The 24,881-nt window shown below is 48.5% G+C and overlaps 1 protein-coding gene across 4 annotated transcripts; it reads right to left on the reverse strand.

Moving 5' to 3' along the window:
* Positions 1-1,489: 1,489 nt before the first annotated feature.
* On the reverse strand, positions 1,490-23,361 carry MSANTD3 (Myb/SANT DNA binding domain containing 3). 4 transcript variants are annotated; one of them, XM_080940363.1, is made up of 4 exons: positions 23,251-23,361; positions 20,127-20,250; positions 10,723-11,173; positions 1,490-2,585 (listed from the first exon to the last, which is right to left on the reverse strand). In XM_080940363.1, the coding sequence occupies exons 3-4, from the start codon at positions 11,138-11,140 to the stop codon at positions 2,176-2,178; spliced, it is 828 nt and encodes a 275-aa protein (XP_080796489.1). In that variant the 5' UTR covers positions 11,141-11,173; positions 20,127-20,250; positions 23,251-23,361; the 3' UTR covers positions 1,490-2,175. The 4 variants fall into 4 exon arrangements, with proteins under 4 accessions (XP_080796489.1, XP_080796488.1, XP_080796490.1 ...); XM_080940362.1 differs by lacking the exon at positions 23,251-23,361 and adding an exon at positions 22,952-23,080; XM_080940364.1 differs by lacking the exon at positions 20,127-20,250 and having other exon boundaries at positions 23,251-23,357.
* Between the last annotated feature and the right edge of the window lie 1,520 nt (positions 23,362-24,881).

Below are 24,881 nucleotides of genomic sequence, written 5' to 3' on the forward strand. Positions count from 1 at the left end.
AAGTGGCTCTCAATCCCAACTCTGCATCATAATCACCTATAAAGCTTCCAAAAATACTGAATAGCAAGCCCCACCCCAAGTCAACTGACTCAGAACCCTCTGGAAGGGAGGCCCAGTGGGACTAATTATTTATAAACTATTATTTCTAACACATAGTCAAATATTGCAAACTACTATTGTAAACTCATAAATACCATGAGCAGTACTTCGAAGGGCTTAATTATCCTGTATTTGTTCAGTTAGGAATTAGCTCAATGCTCTTACAGTCCAATGAAAATGCATTGCAATTCTTGCTATTCTGCGTTGCTGTCTGTGAGTTTAAGTCATAAATTCTTAGAAAATCATAACCACAACATCAGTGTATACAAAAGATGCGAAACTCCCTAAGGTCCCTTTAAGTCCTTGTCATTTAGAGTTGTGTTGAGCAAAACATCAACTCAGGCATAATCCAGGAGCCTGTGAGAACAGACTCTTAGGCCTTACTCTGGATGTGCATATTAATAAGATGTTCTGATAGATCAGTGCGTGAAGCAAAGGCAACCTCTGCATCTAAATTTGTGTTGTCCATCCCAGTCTAGATCTTGAAGCAGGACACAGAGTCGGTTTCTATGTTCTGCATACCATCTGAACTGACACGTTCAAACCATTCGTTCTCTGAAGGCTCCGTCTGATAAAAACTAAGGACAGAAATCCTCACGAAAGGATGCTACTTCTAGTCTCTCACTGCAGAATATAGCTAAAATAATGGACTAATTCCTCTACAATATGTAAAATAGATTCAATGTACAAAATTGATATCTGCTTAGATTATATGCAGTGCACAAATTGTGAGTCTGTGTGAACCATAGTGAACCATACAAAATCTAACAAGTCCCGGGACCCAGATTCCAAAGCTTGGCCACTTCCGGAGACAACTCTGTGTGGACTCATGGCCCCCCAGGCTGCCCTGATGTCAGCGGCACACTGCGGCTAAGGAGCTGAAACAGGCTCCGAATGTCTAGTTCAACTCCTTCCTTCTGTGGACAGGAAGCACCAGGCGAAGGTTTTAGGGAGTTAGCCAGAGTTACACAGCACCTTCAGGCAGAGCCCCACTTAGAACACGAGCTCTTACTGTTACCCCCCACCCCAAATACAGAATCTCGCTGTTCTGCTCCTCTGCCTTAGCACTTAAGGATCCCTCTGAAGCTTCCAGCTACTACTGCCCGGACTCGGAAAAAAAATAAAACCATTTTTTAAACATCAGGCTACAGCAGAAGCATCACAGCTCGATCGAAACACCCATTTATCCATCCAAATGTCCAAACACGTTGGTAACAGTTGAATATAAATTCTAACCCTGATTGGTGGTCAACACCTGCATACAGCATCATCAGCTCATACCCTGATGAGCACAGAGAGGGCGGGGTCTCGCCTAAGGGGGTTAGAGACTAAGACAACCGGTCACTCACAGTAAAAAGTTGGGAGGGGTCTGGGCTCGGATAGCAGCACCTTTAAAAACATACACAGTGTAACTATAAAATTTTAAGACATTTTTAATAAAAACAAACAGGATGTAGAAACCTAAATGAACATTAAGCCCTCAAAGTTGTTACATCCCTACTTCTACTGAGACCGACACACTGCTGGAGACATGGTTGGAAAGCCTCTTTGGGGAAAGTCTTAAAAGGCAGTTTGTAACCCACATGAGGAAACACCCTTCCGAAGGCTGGGCTCTTCAAACATCCACACTCAGAGTACACTAAAAAGGTGGAGAAACAGCCACGCAGTGGGCAGGCTTCACACCGGGAGTAAAAGCTCCATCCGCTGAGAAACAAACAGACACCCACTAAAAGGTAAAGCCGAAATCACCAGCCATGTTCCTTTATCATCACACTTGCCGTTCTTTAGAAAACAGAAACCAACACTCACTCATGGTCGCCTATGAATTCTGATTAAGAACATTACATTCAGAATTATAGCACGCAGAGTGGTGACTTCTAGAAGACTGTACCAGCTTCTTGGCCACTTTGGGGGTAGACGGTGTGCAGCTGTTTACCTGAATGTATTCTTAAATACGTGACTACTACCGCTCTAATTCACCTAGCTGTAGTCTGTCGTGGGCTCCTGACCACCGCGGTCAAGTCCCACACTTGCCTCGCCAACACACGTTAACTACAAGGGAGCCATCCCCGAGTCTTAGGGTGAATTGGGAAAGGGCCGGTTAAAGGAGGAAACGGGCCACTCCTTGGTAAAAGTCTGCAGTTTTCTCTCCCAGTACATCTTCTTTTTATTGAGGACTTCCATTTTGATCCTGTGCTCCTCCTCCGCCATCTCGCACTCCCGCTCTATCTGCTGGATTTTGGCCACGTGCACCTCGTTCATTTGGATCAACTGCAACTGTAAGATGGACATTTGCTGGTGGTGCTCTTCCTCGTGCATCTTTTTCAGAGCACCTTCCTGAGGTGTTTTGCTCCTGTAGTTTTTATTGGCTGTTATCCTGACAGCGGAACAGGAAGGTTCGGGTTGTGAGGTCCCCTCACATACCGGAAAGTGGACAAACTCTTTCTCATCCTCACACAGTTCTCGATTTGAAGCAGCGAAGGATTCTAGAAACAATGACAAAGACGGTAGCAGGAAACACGTTAGACGGTTTTACGGGCAGAAGAAAAACACGACTCCGTTCACTGCAACTCTCCCGACTACAGGACGAATCTCAGTAGCATCTGCAGCTGGCCCTCAAGTCCAGGTCCTCTGACCACATCTGACTTTGTCATTTCTAGAACCAAACACTGGGATGTGCTCGCAGAACAGGATTATCATGAGTCAGAGAGCCTGAGATGGCGATGAAAATTCCAAACCAAAAAGTGCCTGACTCTGATAAGCCCGAGCTCCTGAGATGGGGCAACGAGTCTTTGTGCTGTCTGTCCTTTCTGATCACCTTTGACAGTTTCTCCCAAGGGTGCCACCGGGCTTCCTGACCTCGGAGTCAGCCCTACACTCACTCCTTCTTAGGGATAAAGTCTCCACACTGTCTGGCTCTCTCCCTCCCTCCTTCCCTCTTCCCTCCCTCCATGCCTCTTTAACTGGCTCCACCTGGCTGTCAACTCCAGCACGGAGCAGAAGAGGTGGGGTCCAGCTCCCAAGAACAGTTACTATTATCTCCCTTACCCTCTCCTCCACACTTGACAACCCTAAACACTCCCTTCCTTCATTAGCTCCTGACTCATTGCCCTCCCTGAGTGTTTTGGGAGTTCTCTCACGACTCATTGGAGTCCTCTGCAGCTCTTGGAGTACTAAGGATCTTGCTCCATCTACCTGCCCCATTTCATCACTCCTCGAGGTCCCCATGTCTGGTTCTGTTCTCAATTTAACCTAATAATCTGGCCCCAACCTTGAATCTTGTTTTACTCTTCAAACCACAGTACGCACCACAGTTCCGTCCTACCCAACACTCCCCTACGGTCACTCTCTTCGGTGTCTCACTGTCCCCACGGCCTGACGTCAGGCCCAGTGCTTGCTCCGCACACCACTGTCTGCTTCCCAGCCTTCTCTGTGATTCCTACTGGTTCAGGGCCAACACTCTTGTTCTGAATCCTCAGCTTCTCCTGAAGGGTTCTCCTTATCAACACTCAGCACACCGTGTTATGTTTTGGCACCAGGCCTGGCTCATTTCATTTATTCTTGGATATTAATTATTTGGCCTGCTACCCTGTGGATGGCTAGTAATACTTACCAGCTGAACCTTCGAATCCACGAGGAAGAGAGCACATAGATACAAAAGGACTCCTTTGGATTGGTGCAGTGTTTACACTGGAGTTACTTACAGGGCAGTAATATTGGGATTAGAGAATTTCAGTAAGAAAGTCACTAGCTCCAATAACTCATGAAGTCATTTTGCTTGCTTGCTTGTTTGTGATAGGGCCTCTAGCCCAGGCTGTCCTCCACCTTCCTGTGTAGCTGGGGATAACCTTGAACTTTCGATCGTCCTGCCCCTATTCCCCACCCCACTACCCGATGATGCTGGGATTACACCACCACTTCTGGTTTTATGTGATGCTAACTGACCACAGGGCTTTTCGTGGTAGGCAAGCGGTCTCCCAACACAAGTCCTCCAGCACCCTCCGGACACACCCAGGAGGTTTCTAGCTGTGACTCCAAGGCTTTCTTGAGAAGCTCTGCATTCTCAATAATGAGAATCTTCTCCTTAGAGAAAAGTAATATTAATTTGTTAACAAAATTGGTTACATTATACGTCCATTACATTCTTCTGGAAGATAGGATGCTGGGAATGTTAATAATGTCTGCTGGGGGAAATGTAATTTGGAATGCTCTGTTAATGAAAGGAGAATGGCTACTGTCTGGCTGGATGGTTCCACTCCAAGGGTTAAGATAGCAACTATAAGTGGTCTCTAATTAAGGCTAAAGAAAAAGTACAGAGATCTGAAGTCCAGAAACTATTGGTAGAGAAAAAATTTAAAAGGCTTCTGTATCATCTAGATAATGGAAATGTCTCCCTAGCATTCTCACCCAGTCCTATGGTTCTCACCCCGACAGTGTCCTTCCTGCAAACTCTACCTTCCTGGGCCAGCACCCACGGAGCTAAGCCAGACATTATCATACATGCCTGCCTCCCAGCACGCAGAGGACTGAGGTGGGGGCACGTCTGCGTCTGTTTGCTGTCAGCTAGGGCTCCGTAGCTTTCTGTCTCAGAAATAAATATCTGGGGCTGGAGAAATGGCTCAGCTATTAAGAGCACTTGCTGATCTCTAGAACACCCAGGTTTGATTCCCAGCACCCTGATTTCAGTTCCAGGGGAATCTAATGCCCTCTGCTGGCCTCTGTGGGCACTACAAGTCCACAGCTTGTACAGGCAAAACACTTACAAACATAAAATAGAAATAAATCTTTTAAATGAACAAATATCTAACCCCTCTCTCCAAAAAAAGAAAGAGAAAGGAGGAAAAAAAGGTCTCGGTCGTTTCCTCCCTCATGCCCAGCTCTTTGGAGATAAAACCTGCCTCCCGCTTCACTCTCACGGAGAGAGAGCCCAGCACAGCCTGGGAAGCACCAAGCACTGAACATGCATGTGCACTTAACTGCCAACGGTGGGACACAGCTCTTCCACCTGACACAACTGAGGGACTGGGGTACAGGACAAAGAAATGGGGTAACCTGGCCCCCAGGTTACAGAGGCCCTCAAATGTTGAGCATCAACGACATTATCTTTCTAATCTGAAAAGCTCAGAACTGAAAATGGCTTTGTGGGGACTGAAAACACTGTTTTTGGACACCCCTAGCCTCACAGCTTTGATTCCACTGGGATGAGTCTTTAACGGTTACCCATCACGGCGCAAGGCTTATCTCACTGCTGGGCTTCAAGGACATGGTGGTGGCAGTGACAGCTGCCAACAGGTAACTAGCAGTTTACAATCACCCGTCTAATCTTTATAACCCCGTGAGGACAGCATGACCACAGAAAAACAAATCCAGCATCCACGGCCATCTGGCTAGATGACATCTAGGATTCAGATCCAAGTCTGCAAGACAACAAAATCATACAGCATCTTAATGTTCATGAGAAAGAAATGGCTCCTTCTAAACTACCCTTTTTAAAATGTGTGCTGAATATACATTCCATAGAAAAACAACTATACCTCTTAAGACTGGCAGAGGCCAGGACTCAAATCCACGCAGAGTAGTCAAGTGACCTTCAGACAAACAGCAGCAGCAATGCAAAAGCAAGCGCTCAGGCTGAGTCCCTTAACTGGAAAGAGCCTGCCCTGGAGATAGTAGCCTCCTGCAAACACGCTCCCTACACGCTCTCTCCCACCACCCCACCCAAAGTAGACACCCAAATCTATGCAAAAAGAGTAGGAAGGCTTTCTGGGATTGAGCACACAGCCAAGAGGGTGTTCTATCACTTGGGTAATTTGAGTAAAATTAGCATCCACAGGAAAAGCCTCCTACAACTATGAAGAGATGAGAAGAGAGCTGTAGGACAATCCCATCATCCTCACCAGAGTGAGAAAGGGATGACAGAGAACCAGCAACGGGGTGGGTGCACACAGAAGGCTCTCACATCTTAACTAAAATTAAAAGGCTGGGTTTACATGCATCAATGGACCCAGATCTTAAACTGTTCTAGGTGAGAAAATGGAAAAGAGAGAGCTACCCACAGCAGGGCCTCCTTGAGAGGGAGCACTATCACAGCAGACCTGCTGGGTGTAATACAGAACACACACACAGAACTACACACAAGAGCACCACTGCACAGACCAAGGAGGCAAGTGTGCCACACCGGGGTACAACTCAGTCCTCTGTACCTGAGGTCACAGCCTAAAAGAATAATAGGACTTAGAAGGAAATGTTTGTGTGACCTAATTATAGCTTCATAGTAGAGATACAATGCATACAAAATTAAATATAACTTCTCCCAAACATGTGGCTGCTACTAAAATTGCCTAGTTCTCGTAAATGTATTTAAATGACCAGAGACATGGCTCAAGGGGCAGAGGTGCCTGCTGTCAACCCTGATGACTTACCTGGGTTGGTATTTATCTAACTTGTCATCCTACCTACTCGGCCAATCTTCTCCATGCCGGTTCCTCAAAAGGGATAATTAAATTATCACAGATCACCAAGTCTGCACACTGGAAACTGCTTTCAAGAGCCAGGGCTTACAGGACAAATGCTGATTTTCTTATAATATGGTCCTACATAGGCTCCTTAAGTGTAAGACCACTGTGTTCAAACGTTGTTGCACGTGTTAAGTCTCTGACAAAGCCATAAACATACGGGGGTTGGTGACTCAGTGATATCATCTCGCACAAAGCATTAGCTGAGGGAGGCCTCTGGTGGAACCGGCTGAACTCCGTCCTGTTTGACATAATAAATCCCAGCATGCCTCTGGGAAGCTAGTTCCGCTAACACAGATGCACTGGCTGGTTTTGTGTCCACTTGACACAAGCTGGAGTTATCACAGAGAAAGGAGCCTCAGTTGAGGAAATGCCTACATGAGATCAGCTGTAAGGCATTTTCTCAACTAGTGATCAAGGGGGGAGGGCCCAGCCCATTATGGGTGGAGCCATCCCTGGCCCCGCCCATTGTGGGTGGAGCCATCCCTGGGCTGGTAGACCTGGGTTCTATAAGAAAGCAGGCTGAGCAAGCCAGGGGAAGCAAGCCAGTAAGTGACATCCCTCCATGGCCTCTGCATCAGCTCCTGCTTCCTGACCTGCTTGAGTTCCAGTCCTGACTTCCTTTGGTGATGAACAGCGATGTGGAAGTGTAAGCTGAATAAACCCTTCCCTCCCCAACTTGCTTCTTAGTCATGATGTTTGGGCCAGAATAGAGACGCTAAGACTCAGAGTGTCAGCAGCACTGCGCTGACCATCAGAGCAGCATATAAGTTGTGTGAGTGATTCTGAATGCTTATCCCCACATTACAAAAGCTACACTGGTTATGTGATATATTTTAATCCTATATATGTAAAACCTTACTCAAACAGTTAGCTAACGTTAAATTATTGATGATTGTTTTGGTGGTATTAAAGCCTCAGAATGAGGTGTGTGGTTACAGAACATCTCAGTTGTACCCACTCACACAGCCTCCTGCAGATTGGCCTCCAGCCACTTGGGGTCGCTGTCCTGGTGCTCGAGTACTGAAAACAAAAGCAGCACAGTGCTCAGACCTGCTGCCCTTTCTCCACCAAGTGCCAGAAGAGATCACTGGTGATCCTAGCATTTTGTTTTAATCTTCTGTTTGTTTAATTTTATTTCTACTGTGTGTGAGAGACAGAGAGGACGGAGAGAGGGAAGGAGACAGTGAGGGAGGAGAAGGGAGAGAGGTAGGGAGGGGATGGAGAGAGAGGAGGAGGTGGATAGGGAGGGAGGAGGGAGGGAGAGGGAGGGAGGGGATGGAGAGAGAGGAGGAGGTGGATAGGGAGGGAGGAGGGAGGGAGAGGGAGGGAGGGGATGGAGAGAGAGGAGGAGGTGGATAGGGAGGGAGGAGGGAGGGGGAGAGAGGGAGAAGGAGGGAAGGAGAGAGAAAGGGAGGGGGAAGATGAGGGCAGTAGAAAGGGAGGGAGAGGGAGGGAGGGCTCTTAAAGACAGAGTTGGGAACATGAACATGTGCCGACCTCCTCTAGGCCAGATGGAAGTTGGCTGTGCCTCATTCCCTTGATGACTCCAGAGATCCTCCTGTTCCCACCCCTACAGAACTGGGGCCTGAACTCAGGTCCCTGTGCTTGAAGAGCAAGCACTTTACCCATTGGGTCACCTCTGCAGCCCCTCCTCCCTGACTTCCTAAAATAAACTGAATTGCAGAGTCCTGGTGCCCTAACTGTATTAACATCACGCTGGGCACACTTCCCAAGTGACTGCTCTCCACGTCTGACATGGAAAGGAGCTTTGGCTGTATTTTAAAAAGCACCAGCAGAAAAGGGAAGTCTCTAGTGCTACCTATGTACAAATACCTAAGTTTAAACAACTTGCAGGGACGGCTCAGCAATAAGAGCACTTGCTGCTGCTTCAAAGGGCTGGGGTTTGGATCCCAGCAGCCACATCAGGCAGCTCATGGGTACCTGTGGTGCACACACACACACACACACATACACACACACACACACACACACACACATTAGTCACACATCTGTGTTAAATCAAATAAACCTTAATAATTTCTTACTAATGAGTCTCTAACAAATGACACCACAGAAAGAGCATCAAGAATCTGTGTTTTGCTCAGATGTAGTGGTGCACACTTCTAGTCCTAGTACCTGGGAGGCAGAATCAGTTAGACCTCTATGAGATCAATGACAGTGTAGTCTATATAGAGTTCCAGAACAGCCAGGGCTTCATAAGACTGAATCTGAAAGAGAAGAAAGGAAGCTGGCAGTGCACACCTCTAGCCCAGCACCCAGGAGGCAGTCAGGTGGATCTCTGTGAATTCAAGGCCAGCCTGGTCCAGACAGTGAGTTCCAGGACAGCCAGAGTTACACAGAGAAACCTTTTCTCAAAGGGGTTAGAAGAAAAAAGATTCATATTTTATTTCCTTCTTGCTCTAAACCTTATTTGAGTAAATGAATTGAATTGCATTTTTTTTCCAAAAGAAAGAGAAAAAGTCATAAGGTAAAATCTCTAGATCTGACCTCAGATTTTAAAAGTATGGGGGGAAGGTATTTTGTCCCCAAAATGAGCCCCCTGAGGGCTGGTGAGCTACTTGTCACCAAGTGTGACACCAGAGTTCAATCCCCAGGATTCATATGATAGAAAACTCCCAAAAGTTATCCTCTGACCATCACATGTGACACACACTCACACACTCACACACCGGCACACACATGTGCACACACAGAGTAAATGTAATTTATTAAAATAGAAAGAATATGTAAAATTGAGTCATAACAACTTAGAACACACATGAGTACCTTCCTCAGCCCAGGACCCAAGGGAAGTTAGGCACGTGGGAAGCGACACTGATAACTCACTTCCCTCCATCCCAGAGCTGCGTCTACAGTGTTGTACTGCCTGGATGCCCTGCGGCCGGCCAACAAGAGAGAAAGGGACGGAGCCACGAAGGTCAGCAAAGGGAGCGCGTGCCTCACAGAAGCAGCGTAAGAGAAAGGAGCCCACAGTGCCCATGGGGACTGCCTGCCAAGAGTTAGCTAGGCACAGCCCACAAACCAAGCTCCGGACAGGTCCCGAACATCAGGAAATGAGGCATAGGGTCCGGGCCCTGACCACAGTAGTCACCTAGGCTGGAGTTAGCCTTTACCAACTGATTGGCTAGCCACATTTATGTCCTAATTTAGCTTCCTGGGGTGACCTGCTCGCAGGGAAAAGTGTCAATCAAGAGCATGGATTTGGCTCACGTGGTAATTACCTTTCTCAGTCCACACAGCACTCTTGGTTTCAGACAGTTTCTTATGACTTTTAATTAACAAGAGCCAGTCCCTGAGAGCTCTGTCTACTCTGGGGACACTGGCTTCAGTGTTCTGCAATCTAAGAAGCAGATTTCCCTGGCTAGTGCTTGGAATCCTTACAGCACCTCTGCAGCCCCGGCGCATCCTCACCGACCTTCCTCTGCTTCCTGCGCCCTCTGCAAAGGGCGGTGCACCTTTATAGAACGAGGTCACTTCCTGTCTTAAAAAGAGTCGGGAACTGTTGAAAATTTGGTCTCTATTCTTCTGATGCACTGCTTTTTAAAGGTTCTTTAATTCATCTTTACGTGTGTATGCCTATATGAGGCTATGTATCTGAGCATGTGGGTGCCTGCACACACCAGAAAGGGTATTGATGCCCAGGGAAGGGATTACAGGACTGTACACTGCCCAATGTGGGTGCTGGGAGCAGAACTCTGGTCCTCTGCAAGACTAATAGCAAGTATTGGAACCACGAAGCCATCTCTCTAGCCACTAATCTGGACTTCTGTTTTTTTAATTAGAAATAGTTTACTCGTTTAGCACGGCCTTTTGAGAGACTTAATGTAGTACCTGACACAGCAGGCCCTCAGTAATAACTTTTTAAAAGACTGAGCCAATGAATATCAATCTCCACCAAGTGTCCTTTAATAAAGTGGAGATAGTTTGAGCTAAGCAAGCAGAGCGCTTCATGAATGAGCATGTTCCACATGCAGCTCTTTATGGCCGAGCAATAACCGTAAAGAGACACTGCACAAAGGTGAGCGACATGCTTCTGTTCTGGATGCCCTATGCAACGGCCCAACCGGCTGCGTGCGGACGGTACCTTGGGCGGCTGCATCCTGGTGGTACTCGGGCTCCTCCTCGGGCGGGCTCTGGAGGAAGTACAGCTGCTCCGGCAGCATGCTGCTGATCTTCTCCTTGTCCAGGACATGGCTGCTCAGCAGAGGGCTCCCGCCGCGCTTCACTTTCTCCCTCCTCTCGTGGGCCATAATTTTTTTGGTCCGAGCCTTGATGTTCTCCCAGCACTTCTTCAGCTGTTTGAAGTCCCGCAGCGACACGCTGGGCTGCGAGTTGTACTCGTGGGCCAAGGCCTGCCAGGTCCGCTGCTTGAGGGCGATAGTCCGCGCGTCGCTTTTCTTGCATTCCAGGACATACTTGTACTTCTCCACTAAGGCAAGCAAGATGCTCTTCTCCAGCTCTGAGAAGTACTTGGCAGGTTTAATAATTTCGTTGTTTTGCATTTTCCACTCTATTTCTCCCGGTCGCTGGCTAGCCTGCAAAGGAGGTTGAAAGCAAGAATTACCAACTCTAGAGCTACGAAAATGTCACAAGTCACCGGAGGCTTAATTCCCTACCTTTGTTCCTTTCTTTAGAGGGGGGCAAGTAACTTCTTTTCCACTAATGCTGAGTCACAGGAAAATATCCACAACTTTATTGAGCATGAGACTTCACTGTCAAGTTCCCAGGAGCCTTTGCGCACCTACACTACCACTCTCAGCCCTAACTTACCTCTGCTTTATGTAAGAAACTGCTTAGTTCCCCAAACATCCGCAGCTTTGGAAATAAACAGCTTGCTCAATTTGTTTGTTTGATTTTGGCACAGATGAAGATAAGAGACCACAGTCAAATAGGACAGACTAAGCTATGTAAAAGCCCTTCCAAGATCTCAGAATCGTAAGGAAATTGCTCGTGGATAGCTGGTATCTTTATCTTAATTATTTTAGATTTATTTATGTGTGTGCCTTACCCGCATGTGTAACTATGGACCACTTGTATGCCTGGTGCCTGGGGAGGTCAGAAGAGGGGGCTGGATTTCCTCTGACTGGAATTACGGACAGCCGCCAGCCACCATGTGGGTGCTGGGAATGGAACCCAAGGCCTTTGCAATATTTCCAGTTTAGATCCTGGACTTAAGTAATTACCTGGAACAACCTCAGGTTCTTCTTCAAAATGTGAGGTGGAAGCCAGCCACGTACGGGAGGCTGAGGGAAGTGGACTGCTGTGAGTTCTAAACCAGTCTAGGCTACAGTGTGAGATCGTGTCTCAAAGAAAAGAAGTAAAAAGAGAGAGAGGTGAAGCCTGTGACCCATCAGTCTGGGGCCACTTTCAAGTGTCTGCAGTGTAACAGCTTCTGTACTTCAGGAGTGTGTACTTAGAGGCAAAGCATGAGTAAGGGGACCAAGGGCCAAAGCTGAAGGGAGTTGCCCAGGGCACAAAGGCCGTGACTCGGCAGGCAGTCTGGGGCCTTCCTCTCCCAGTAGACTAGTGTTCCTGCTGTCGTTCTGTGACTACTCCTTGGACCTTGGGCAGTTTCAAATTATTCAACCAGGGCTCGTTCTAGCACCCTGCCATCCTCTACAGAGCTGAGTAAGCCCCTTTCACCCCCCAGTTCAAGCGCCTCACTGCTCGGGTATGAGACCTACAAGGTCCCATGTCTTCATGCAAGACATTTTCAGTAAGACACATCCCTCACATAAGTGGTGGCTCGAGCATGGGCTGCAGCAGCTGCGGGGACACCAGCAGTTATGTCCCCTCCCTCTGCTTATGCTCGCCAGGACTCTTTTGCTCAGAGCTAAGGGCACACTTCAAAATATTGATTATACAGTCCACTGAGAACTGTCCATTGCGTATCAAAAGAAGTGGGAAACACCTTGGGAGGAGCCCTGCTATCAAGAAGTGAGGTCACCTGAACGCCAAGAGTGAGGGAGACACCCAGTTCCTTCTTTTCTCCAGCATTCTGTGCATTTGAAATTTTCCATAAGGGTGTGTGTGTGTGTGTGTGTGTGTGTGTGTGTGTGTGTACACATGGGGGAAAGGCTGTGACTTCCTTTCTTTCTTTTTTCCTGTTTGTAAACAGGATCTCACTTAGCTGAAGGCTTTTTAAAATTATCCCATTATGGGGGCTGGAGAGACGGCTAGGCAGTCATGAGTGCTTGATGCTCTTCCAGAGTTGTTCTCAGCACCTCCAGCAGAGCTGAGTTGTTAAGCGGCTCACAATGGACTATAATTCAAGCTTTAGGTGAGCTAATGTCCTATTCAGGCTTCTACAGGCACCCACACACCATGTGGCACACACACACACACACACACACACACAAACTTTATTTAATCTTAAAAACTATCCTATAAAAATCCTATTAAAAACAAACAATCAAATAACCTGTATCAGACTGAAGCTGGACCAGACCCGACCAGATCAGACGCCCTGAGACCGGGACTTTAACTGAGGACAGCAGAATCTGATCAGGGGCTCACAAGTCTCCACAGCTCATCCCAAGTCAGGCTTCTGTTGACTGCTACTGGGGAGGTTGGGGCCACCCCCACCAGGCCTCTCTCTTCACTGCCACACGGGGCACATGAAGTGCCAGAGTTACAAAGACAATAGTATGTGTCAAAGGCAGGTTGGCCTAAAACCTTAAACGAGTGTACGTAAAGGGTCATTTTTCTTTGAGGAGGTATCCCTGGCTCCCTCACGTTCTCCAGCATGTGCTTTGACTGTTTTGCTTTTGTGACCCTGTAGCACCCAATAGGGGCTCCTTCCTCCCCATGGACCAAAATTAATTCTTTACCTTCATCAGTGTCTACTCACTATGACCCTGTGCTCCCCAGACTAAAATCTGCCAGCACAGGTCCCATCCAACTGCCCTCTTCCGTGTCATCACTACCTTAAAACAAGCCTGTGCCCAACTTCCTGGTGTTTTATTACATATATATGTATACATATTATATATACTACATATATAATATTATGTTTTATTACATATGTATGTGTACATATATAATTTTAGAGCCTTTATTATAGTCAGTGGGTACAATGGATGTTCTTAAAACAACAACAAAATGAAGCCAAAATAAAAAATAAAAAAGCCCTGCCAGTTCCCAGAGCTAACTCTGCCTCCCCTACAGGCCTCAGGAGACATAATATGTCTATTTTCTCCCATTACCCCCCCAACACACTCTTTTAAGAATTGATCCTCGAGAGACTCAGATTTGTACCTCACAAATGAAAAACATTTTGCTCCCCCTTTTTCTTCCGTGATGTGTAAAGTTATTTTACATATAGCATATATGTGTGTATCTATACTTTTAAAATAAATATTTCTCTATTTCACAAAATAAAACCTAGAAAATGAATTGCTGCCTCAAAAGACATCTTTGTAAACTGTTGCTGACTTGCGTCCACTTTCAGCATGTCCGACCCTGTGTGTTCCATGGCAGTCAACTCTGTGCCTGCTGTGCAGGGGAAAAGCCCCTTTGTTGCTCACACAAACCATACTCTGGGGTTCGGTCTCTGTGACACTTGGTAGAACTGGAGTTAACTGCCAAGCGATTCGAGAAGTCTCCTTGCAGTGCAGGCCCACCGGCTGCCATCAGGAGATGGAAAAGTATGGGCTGGGATGGGGGTGTCAAACTTTGCAAAGAGTTCTGTCAGTTGGGCCCCAGGAAGAGCAGCTGAGCATTACAGGATTCTGGCTGTAGGTTAGGCTGTAGTTAGAGCAATTGACTTAGGTGCAGCACCCCATTTCATCCTCCCCTAAATTGCTCTTGAGAGCATCATCCGTTACACTTCAATTTTTCTGTTAAAGAAAAATCTAAGCACCAGAAGAAATTATACAACGGCTCTCAAAAGCAAATACCCAGAATTACCAACACCTGGGGACCATTAACAGCCTATTAACTAAACTGTTATTTAATCACTAGCTAAGTACAACCAGAGTTGCTAATTTACTTTGCTTAATTTTGTAGAACACCAGGCCTTTCTGGGCCATGTGGTTGTGTTCTACAGCAAGCTAAAAGGGATTCAGGGGTAAGCCCCAAGCTTTTATACCCCAACATTTCCTTGTGGATTCCCAACAGTCTTGTAAAGTAGACTGCTTAACTCTACAAACTAATTTGTTATTTCTATTTCCAAGATAAGGAAACTGAGGCCCAGGAAGCTGCCATGATTACAGGTATAGAAAGTGACAAACCAGGAGTCGAAGCCAGCACATGCCTACAAGGCCCATGCTTGGGTTTCTCTCGTTTCAGATCTAGTGATGGTTTCTGCTCCCTGGTAAATGATATCACTTAGCAATCCAGTGGTCTGCTGGCAAAGGGTATCAATAGCACGGCTTGGGAGGGGTGGGGCTGGGTCTGCTCTGCCCTCTCCCCCCACACACTCCCCTTGCCTCTATCCCCTCCTCCCTCTCTTAATCTGAGGGCCCACACTTTCCCCACCAAACCACCCACCCTCAGTCTAATCGGAACTCTGAAATAATTTCTCCAGCTGATCTGATAAGAAACTGTCTGGAAGTAACTGTGGAGATAATGTAGAGCTCTAAGTGGTCCACACTGAAGGGGCAGGCTGACATCCCACAGGAGCACCTGACTGACAGTTCTCATCACACAAACTCTCAAGTAAGAGATCTCCCTAGCAAAGCCCATCACCAGAAATACCAAGGCCAAAAAGCATCATCTATCTGAGAGCTATGCCACAACGTCTGTAATCAGTTACAGATGGCAACACAGCAGCCCTTCCCTGCTGCATGAGATTTTGCTAGAACTGGGCTGCCTTCCCTGGCCTGTATTCTACCCAGTAGCAACCCCTCCTTAAGGCTGCTGTTCTGCTGACTTGTTTCCTGTTCTTATCAAGGCTATAATCACAGGGCAGCCCACTGACCCGCACAGGTGGGCTCCAGTTGACAGCAAAGGCATATGTACACCTTATATAAGAATAAAACCACCAGCCACATGCAGAATATCACATGCATGTTAAAGGCTGTGTTAAAGTTCACTAAGCTGCGGTAAAGTAAAAAATAGTCAATAAAACAGCAAAATTCAAATGCAGTGAAAGTTCCCCTGGGGCTTGGCAAAGACCTGGAGACAGGTCTACACAAAAGAGCACAGTGATTCTAATGTGGTAAAGGAACAAAGTCATTACCGAAATTCCCAAAACACTGACATTGATTAAACCACCAGAAGCTGATGACCAGGAACTAGTCCATTTAATATTCACCTTAAAAGGAAAAAGCCGGCTGTGTGTGAACCGGACAACTGTCTTATCATTTGCCGAATTCCACTGCCAAATCCCTAACCTCCAATGGGCTGAATTTGGGATTGGACATTTAAAGAAGTAATTAAGATTAAATGAGACCCTGAGTGTGTGTCTTTGGTCCAACTGGTAGGACCTACAGGAAGAGAGCTCAGAGACCTTGCACACTCTCCCTCCAGCTGTGGGCAGAGGCAAGGTGAGCACACTAAGATGACAAGGAACCAAGAGCCAAGGGCCTAAGATCCTGGACCTCCCAGCCACTAAATTACGAGGAAGAAAGCTTCTGTGTTCAGGTCATCCCATCTTTATTTTGCTACAGCAACCAAAGAAGACCGATATGACAGTGTGATTTTTAAGTCCACCAAGGATGAAACTACGTCTTAAGGCTTGAGCAAAGTCTAGAGAAATGGCAAAGGTTTTGTTTCTATTACTGTTTGTGGGGGTGGGGGAATCACTCTTCGAAGTTAATCCTTGTAACTGAGAAGCTGGAGTGGAGACCTCAGACAGGGGTCAGGACAGTAATGCGTCAGGCCCCCATGGTGAAGGGAAATGAAGCAAGATGGCTCAGATCTGACTGACATTCAAACTGCATCTCTGCAATGCACAAAGCCCTTCAGTGAGAGAGACCAGCTCTGCACAGTGTGAGCACTAGTTCAGGACCGGAGCTTTGGCGCACTGTGCTGTTGTCTCTGTTTTGCCCCCATTTCAAACTGTTTCCAAAGTAGCACAACCTATATAACAAATATGTATTTACCAGCTTATTTCAGACACAAAATGAACCCTGTGGAGAATGCACTCCTGCAGAAGGCTGAGCAGAGCTCTAAAATGTAAGGGATACGCGAACCCCACATCTCGGGAAGAACTCTGAAAGGAATGGCATCCAGGAACAGACACCTTAACAAAGGACCATGTGGCTTGGCTGCTCAGGGGAGGGAAGAGAGGCCTGCCCTCTTGTGAACAAGAGGCCATCTGACAGTCAAGAATGTGAACAGAAAGAGCCAAAGGAGGTGGTTCAGACTTCCTTTTAAAGTGGGGAGGAGGAATAAGAAACAATCTGCACCCTGAGTAGGACAATGCTCCTAGAGAGAAAGAAATATATGCAAAGGACTGTGTTAAAGGATGCTATGACCAGGATGTGTCTGTGCACACACGGGGGAAGGGAGGAAGAGAATGCAGAGGCACGGAGATGCATGTGGCCTGAAAGAGCAGCAGCCCTGAGCTGGTATCAGAAAGAATGGTCCTCCCTAAGGTGGAGAGATCGCTGGTCCACAGAAATGTAACACAGCACAGAGAAGCAGTGTGAGAGACAGTGGCAGAGGTGCCCCAGGACAGAGCTGTTCCTACGACAAGAACCTTAATGCTCACTGCAAACTAATGAGCATCAGAACAAAACAGGGTCACGACAGGAGACAGAAAGGACTAAACCATTATACATGGAGTAGTGGGTGGGCTGAGAGGACTGGCGTGCACCTCCTGTGGTGCCTGCCAACAGGTTAGTCTGCCCTCAGAAAGTAAGGCTAGTTCCTATTTTCTTTCTCCTAATTTATCACCTTGAAAATAATCATTCTTCGAAATAACCTAAGTCCTAGCATATTAAAAACTTTAACACGAAAAAGACCCCATCCAACCTTTCTTTCTTCAGAAATGAGAAGTCTAAGGCTTGGCACACGTAAGGGCTTCTTGGGACCCTAATAACGGGGTCGAGGCTGCTGCTGAAAAGCCAGGGCTTATCTCCCAGCTCTCTCCCCACATCTTCCCCGCTAAGGTGCCCTTTTCTCTGAGGTATTCTCAAGCCTTCCCTCAACACTCCATCTGCTGTGGTTAGATCCTAAGTGTTCCCCAGAGCCTGGTGCCCACTGACATTCTCAGGAAGAACCGGAACCCTTCAGAGGCGGAGCTAATGAGATGGCTCCAGGACACAGGGAAAGTGCACCTGAGGAGGAAGTAGAACTCCAGCCCCTCCCCCATCTTCCCTTTGCCCCCTGGCATAGGATAAGCGTCTGCCCTGCCACGGACCCAAACCAACAGGGCCAACTGAATGAAGACCTAAAAAAATATATGGCATGTGGCACACACCTTTAAGCCCAGCACTCAAGAAGCAGAGGCAGGAGGATCTCTGTGAGTTCAAAGCCAGCTCCATCTAAACAGTTTCAGGCCAGCCAAGGCGACCTGTCTCAAACAAACAAAAAGTATGAGTCCAGATAACCTTTACCAGTTCCCAACTGCAATGCTAGGGACTAAGCCTGGGGCTTCCTGTATGCTGCGGAAGTGCCCACAACTCAGCTATGCCCCCAACCCAAGCCTTTTCTTTTTATAAACCAATTAGCTCAGAGTTTAGGCACAGTAACAGAAAGCTGACTGATGTGTCATCTGAAAACGTAAGGGCATACTGGCACTTATTTTGTGACATGCAGCAGGTCCTCTTTCCTCCCCGTCGGCTCCTCATCTCTAAATTACAGCTAAAGCAGGTGTTTTCTAAGTCCCACCCAGGGCAGGTGGTCCAGATTAGCAGTCATTCCTCTGCAATTTCCACAGCCCACTGCCAAAGACACACGGGCGGCATTTTCTGATTGTTCATTAAGCTGGTCGGGTTTTGGAGCAGGGAAATAAAATACTTGCAGCACAATGAATGATCCTGGCCCTTCGATTAGTCCTTGGTTTAACTTTCAAATTTTAGCCATTCCGGGGAAAGTAGCTTTTGCCGAGGGTCAGTTCTCCGGCATCTTGAAGACTGCCACCAAGCAGCAGGCATTCGATGTTTGCCATCCCTGCTGTCACATGTCTGCCTGACATTTGTTTTGTTGTTGGTTTTTTAAATTTTTTTTTATTAATTACAGCTACATTTTCTACTGTCCAAAATATCTTTTTGGCAAGGGATTAATCGGGAAATGACAGTTTTCTGGTTCCTGAGAATACCAGGAGAGTCCCAAAGGCAGTAGAAGTGGCAGCTTTTCAGAGACCATAACTGTGGCTGTCCAGTTCCGCTCACAGGCTCAAACCTGTCTGCCCAGGACAGCCACCCAACATGCTTTCCTCCTCTCCTCCTTTCTCTTTGGAGGGCTTGGCACCAGCACTGGCCTCGACTCTTCTACTGTGTGGCCCCCACTCTCTCCAGGCAGCCATAGAACTTGGTGGTTATTTTTGCCGTCGGTGTCTGAGCATGACTTTGAGTGGATGCGCCTTGTGTTTAAGGCAAGTTCCCTCTCCTCACCCTCCTCTCTCTCCTCTCACTTACACAAACCCCACTTTAAGCTAGATAAGTGTTCTTAAAAGTCCTGGTCCCTTCCTTCATCTCCTCCACAGCTCTATCCTAAAGCAGTCCCCACCCAGGCGTCCCTGAAATGCCTTTAGATTCAATATTAAAGCCTCCCCCTTCGGGAAGTGCTTCTGACTTGCAGAAGGTGCCCTTCTGGGGGTGTTCCACGCCTTCCTGCTTGTCTTAGCCAGGACAGTCTCCTCCACTCCCACATCAGAGGACTCTTAGATCTGCTCTGGCCTATCAAGATGCTCTCACCACAGCAGCCCATCTGCTCTGTCAAGGGGGAGCTGCACCGTATGCACACCTTTCACACAGTAGATGCTCAGTGTTTGTTCAGACTTATTGACATTTCCCGACCAACCTCCTCTGTTACTGCCCCATATGGGTACCTCAGAAATTACCAATTCTCCAAAGAGCTATAGTCATACTAATTATCCCCCCACACCCCCGCTGTCTACACGTCTCATGACGACTGATCGGGGGCTTCCCAGGCCGAGAACCTCAGCATGTTCTCAAACGTGTGCCACTGCAGTCTACAATTCACTTCAGTGCTTACTTCCATCTCCCCTGTTCTCACTTCTCCTGTCTTCTGTAAGACCTTAACCGGTCTCCCAAATGCCCCCTGTGTCCTTCCCTGTACAGCCGCAAGAGGGACAGTCCTACAGTGCAGTGACATGGCCCACCCTGCTGTACCCTGTGACATCTCTTCGTCTTCCTCCGTGATAAAACCAGTCCAAACTCATGCAGCATTCAGGGCCTCTCTGCATCCTGCCTGCCCCACCCACTATTTCAATAGTCAAACCAAACACCTCCATGGCCATTTTTGTCCTAACAGACCCAGTCCCTGTGTAATGCTCCTGTGCCTAAACTAACGCGTACACTCTTGTTTATATGCAACAGCTTTCCCTCCAAAATGAGTTCAGAGAGTGTGACATACATTATACTGGTCAATGTATAATCCTCTGCTGCTTACGCCTGGTGAAAGCTGACTCGGGGTACGGAGAGGCCCTCCAATGTCTCCTCCAAGACTCCCACTCCTGGGGAAGGCTGGCTCCTTAACTCTGTAACGAGCAAAACAGCGAGTCACCGTGGGCAGATACCACGCACAGTCCATCGTTGAGAAGGGCTAGGAGGGAAACTGTCTGCAGCCAGCTTAACGGAACCGGAAGCTCTAAGTTCATCGAATGCTCATGCATGGAGCGGATCGGGAGGGCCCTGTAGCCGGGGACTCTGCCATTGGGTGCTCCAGCTTGACTGTCTCAGCTTCCACGGTTTCACAATTCTGAACTCCCCGTCTGAGTACGTTCTTTCTCTATCTGCTGCTGTTTGTTCTTTTACCTAAGGAGATGATCCCACGCCACCTGGGACTTGGGGTTGGAAATTCCAGCTCACCGCCTCGACGGGGTTTCTCCGGTTGGACTTCACAGCCGCCTATTTGTAAGCCCTGGGGTTGATCTAGTCTCCCGGTTGTTCTATCAGTTGGTCTACCTCTAGTCATCTGTGCTGGATGCTGCTCACTAACCATCATCCCCTTACTTCTGCGACCTATCTACTTACTGATTCTCTCACGTAAATACCGTAGCGCATTCTCCGGACCCTCCGGACCTTACAAGCTCTATGAACAGCGCAACCTCATTCTTTACAAAGAGAACGAATGTCGCAGCTGAGGCTTGGGAGCAGTGGATGAGATAAAAGGTCACGGAACTTCCGGAATCTCTGCTGTCAGGCTCAAACGCGTCCCATCCTGGCCAGAGGCTCTAGGAAGGAGGTGACCAGCGCTTCTACAAGCTGGCTGTCCGTCATAAATGTCAGCCAGTGATGCTTCCCACATGTTTTGTAACTTGCTCTTGGTGACCATCTCCTTCTCTGCAATGGGAAACTCCTAAGGAAAGATATAATGTCTGACTCTGCAACTCAGCATGTAGCATGACTCAGCAAAGGACTGGCACTCCAGACTTTTTTTTTCCTTTTTGAATGAACGTCCTACAGTTGGAGTTCCCTGCCAACTACTTGGGGGAAAATGTCATATTCTCTCTCACACTCACACCATGATCACAAAGGTGAGAGGTATCCAGGAAACAGATGAGGCCCAACGGTCCATCTTCCCCAGAGCACTTGCTCTTTCCACACTGCATATTACTTGTTACCCTAACTATCTCCGTGAACCCCAAAATCCACTTCTGAGTCGAAGTTTAAAACAAAACCCCTTTATCTAAGAAGTCTGTGGGGTTCACTCATGGGAAAGGCAAGAGTAGGTAAGACCTTGGAAGATGGCAGGGTGCCTCTCTGAGAACAGGCCTTGGACTGCCCTTCCCCCTACTGCAACCCCGGGATATTTCCCATCTCCCTCACGTTTTCGCCCAGGCAACAAAGCCTTTCAATTCTGTGTCCCAAACTGAAACGCCAAAGTTCCTTCAAGCCCACTGTGTCACTGCAGTGAGCAAGGGTCGCAAGTCCCTGTCCTCACATCAGTTGGGCCCCTGGGATGTTCCGCATCTGATCAAGCTTGGGGGTTCCATTGGCTTGCGTCATCTGAAGCACACTGCCAGGAACGACTGTTTCCTGAGACACGTAGTGCTTTGGCAATACCTGCATGACATCTGAACGCTTTCGCCAGTGAAGAAAGACAACTTCTGATGTCTCTTCTGGACCTGTCCAGCTACCTCCTCAGAATGGACCTGTCTCAGGGTGCAGTTGTGGGGAGAGTAAGCAGATGGCCCCATCTTTCTCCAGGTTTTGAAATACTTTTTCTTCAACCCTTTTCTTCCTCTCTGGTCTCAAACTCTCACAGCTGTCCTCAATCCTAAACTCAGGAACTATTTTATTAACTTTCAACAATTTACTGAGTAACTACACATTCACGGTCTCTCCGGACATGCTGAAATCCCCAAACAACTCAGACCCCATTATTCCAGCTCCAGTTTTAAATGTGTGAAAATATGTGTCTTTACCCTAGAGCCATTCTCTCCTAAGAACCGCAAAACATTTTCGTACTTATCATAGCAATAAAACATCCATTCTCAATAATCAGTACAGGAGACTAAATTCTTGTTTCTAACTCCAACATAAAAAGAAAAAAGAAAAAAAAAACTACAATTTGCAGATTGCCAGAGCTACCATTGCAAGTGCGATTATTTAATAATTCAAGCCAACTGTTTAGGACCTAGGGCCTGGGACACGAAGTGCTTAATTTTAGCTATCAGCAGACACACATTATCTCTCACAATAGTACTTGGGGGTGGGTATTACATCACACCCTACTCCCCCATTATAGAAACATCGATCCAGCAGCCTCGGAGTAAAGGAGCTTCCCCAAGGTCAGTCGGGCAGGGACGTGATGCACTGTTTTTCTCCTAAGATCCTCGCAAGGAGGGACCCAGCCCTTTCTACCTCGGGACCGGACTGGAGGAGGCAGAGAGTCTCAATGGAGACAAGTACTGAAAAGCGGCGAGCGCAGTTCCCTGTACAGTGGGGACGCGGCTCCGCGGGCTCTGCCGGATTTCACCCCCAAGATGCCTCCCGGGCCCCTGGCTCCGAGCCCCCGTCCCGGGAGCTCCAGCGCGTGTGCGAGGCCCACGCGCCGGCGCTTTGTACGCGGCAGGCCGGCCGGGCTCCGGGGGCTCCGGGGGCACCGCGGCGCGCGCAGGCGGCCTTCGGGGAGGAGGGCGCGGCGGCTCGGCCCCGGAGCCCGCCGGACCCCGGCGCTCCCGCTCCGCCCGCCTCCCCCGCGGGGCCGCGGCCCTCCCGGCCTCAGCCTCCTACCTGCAGCGGCGGCGCGGCGGCCGCGAGTCCCGGGGAGGCGCGCGGAGGCGCGGGCGCGGCGGCCTGGGCTGCTCGGGCGGGCTGGGCGGCCGGCAGGGCCGCGGGCTCCAGGCGCCGGGCGGCCGCGCGCCCCCGGCCGGCCAGGCCCCGCCGCGCGCGCCGCGGCCACAAAGCCCCGCGCCGCCGCCGCCCCCTCGCGGGCCGCGGCCGCCTGGCGCTCGGTGGGCGCCGCGGAGGGCGCGAGCGCGGCCCCGTGCAGTCCCCACCTCCCCGAGCCGCGGTCCCGCCGCGCTGCCCACCTTGGCCCGGGAGCTGCGGAAGGGGCCGGTCTCCGCCAACAACAAAAGAATGCATTTTCCCCACACCGGGAATGTGGCAGTCACCCGCTCGACTTAGCGCGAGCCTCCTGACTGACGTGGGCCCTTTTTTTTCCCGGGGACTCCACGAGGCTGGGAACGGCACCCCCTCCTGCTCCGAGTTGAGAGCCAACTTTTGTGCTTCCAACCGGCGGGACGTGTCTCCCGAGAGGGTGTGTGCGCTCCCCCTCCCCGAGGACCCCGGCTCTGTGCACCGCCCCCGGGACACGACTGTGTGCCTACCCAGTGGAACCCAAGGCGGGAGCGGCGACGAAAGCACAGAGGCTTAAACAACTGGGGGCTGGGGTCCTTCTTCCGACAAGGCCCTTACCCCTCCCCCAAGGATGAAGACGGAGTGTTTCTTTCTCCGTAGACCGGTTAAGAAGATTCCAAGCCCAGAGAAGGGCAAAGAGAAGGTTCTCAAAACTTTTTCTTTTTAAGCGAGGTGAAACTCAACAAAGCATGGTGATAGCCATTTAAAAATAAGCAACACAGTAGCACTTAACACACTTAGAATAGTCGGCAATAACCACTTCACCTCCTAATTCTTAACGATTCCATCAGCAGGAACCCCCCCCCCCCCGCATCAATTAAGTAGTCACCCCTTTGCCTAGTCCCTGAAAACCATTAATCTCTTTTCTGTTTCCATAGATTTACCTTTTTGTATATTTTATATAAATGGAGTTATGTGTCCTTTTGGAGCAGGCGTCTGTGTGTGGGCGGGGTGTTGGGGGTGCTGCTCACTAAGCTGCTCTGGGACCCAGGCAGCCTTTGAACCTACAAACCTACAAACCTCCTGCCTCAGCCTCCCTAGCTAGTAGCTGAGATCACAGGCCAGCTTCACCCGGCCTGGTCACTCTGGTCACTAGGTCAAAGAATCCAGACAAGGTTCACCGAGACTGTAGCATGCATCTTACTTTATTGCTTTTTATGCCTATATAGGATAACCATTGTGTGTTATGTGTATTCTACAATTTGCTTATCTGTTCTTACATCAGTTAGTGGCTGTCCAGATTATTTCCACCTTTTGGCTAATGTGAACTGGTTCTCTGAACACCCCTAGACATGCGTTTGTCTGAAGAACCTGTTTCCAGTTCTTTGGGATACATACTTAGGAGTAGAACTTCTGGATCATATATGGTAATATGGTCATATGTGTAACTTTTCATTGTTGCCTTTTGACACAGGCTCTCCTCTAGCCCAGGCTAGGCTCAAACTTGCTAAGAGGCAGAGGATGACCTTGAACTTCAGATCCTCCTGCCTCTGCCTCTGGAGAGCTGGAATTACAGACATGAGCCACCATACAGTCACCTGAAATTTTTAAACAGGTGACCATCCAGTTTTCAGACTGTGGAAAGAGCGAAGAAACACCCTAACATTTTCTGGTAAGGCAACAGAAGCACCTATAAAATACTCTAGACCAAGAATCGCAACTGTTTTTTTTTTTTTTTTTTTTTTTTTTGGTTCCTTATGTTAACAATAACTTATCTAGTGTCCCGGGAGCTTTGAAATTGCCCAGTTGGGAAACTGACTACTGGGTGGGGAGGCTGCTGTTCACCAACAAACTTTAAGAC

Source organism: Micromys minutus, assembly GCF_963924665.1.
Source record: "Micromys minutus genome assembly, chromosome: 28".
Classification (NCBI taxonomy): domain Eukaryota; kingdom Metazoa; phylum Chordata; class Mammalia; order Rodentia; family Muridae; genus Micromys; species Micromys minutus.

What these genes read in the sequence shown, in the direction of transcription:
- MSANTD3 (XM_080940363.1), bottom strand. Translation starts at nt 11,140, where the DNA reads ATGCAAAACAACGAAATTATTAAACCTGCCAAGTACTTCTCAGAGCTG. An exon ending in CCAGGATGCAGCCGCCCAAG is followed by an intron (nt 2,586 to 10,722) that starts GTACCGTCCGCA and finishes CATTGTTTCTAG; the next exon opens with AATCCTTCGCTGCTTCAAAT.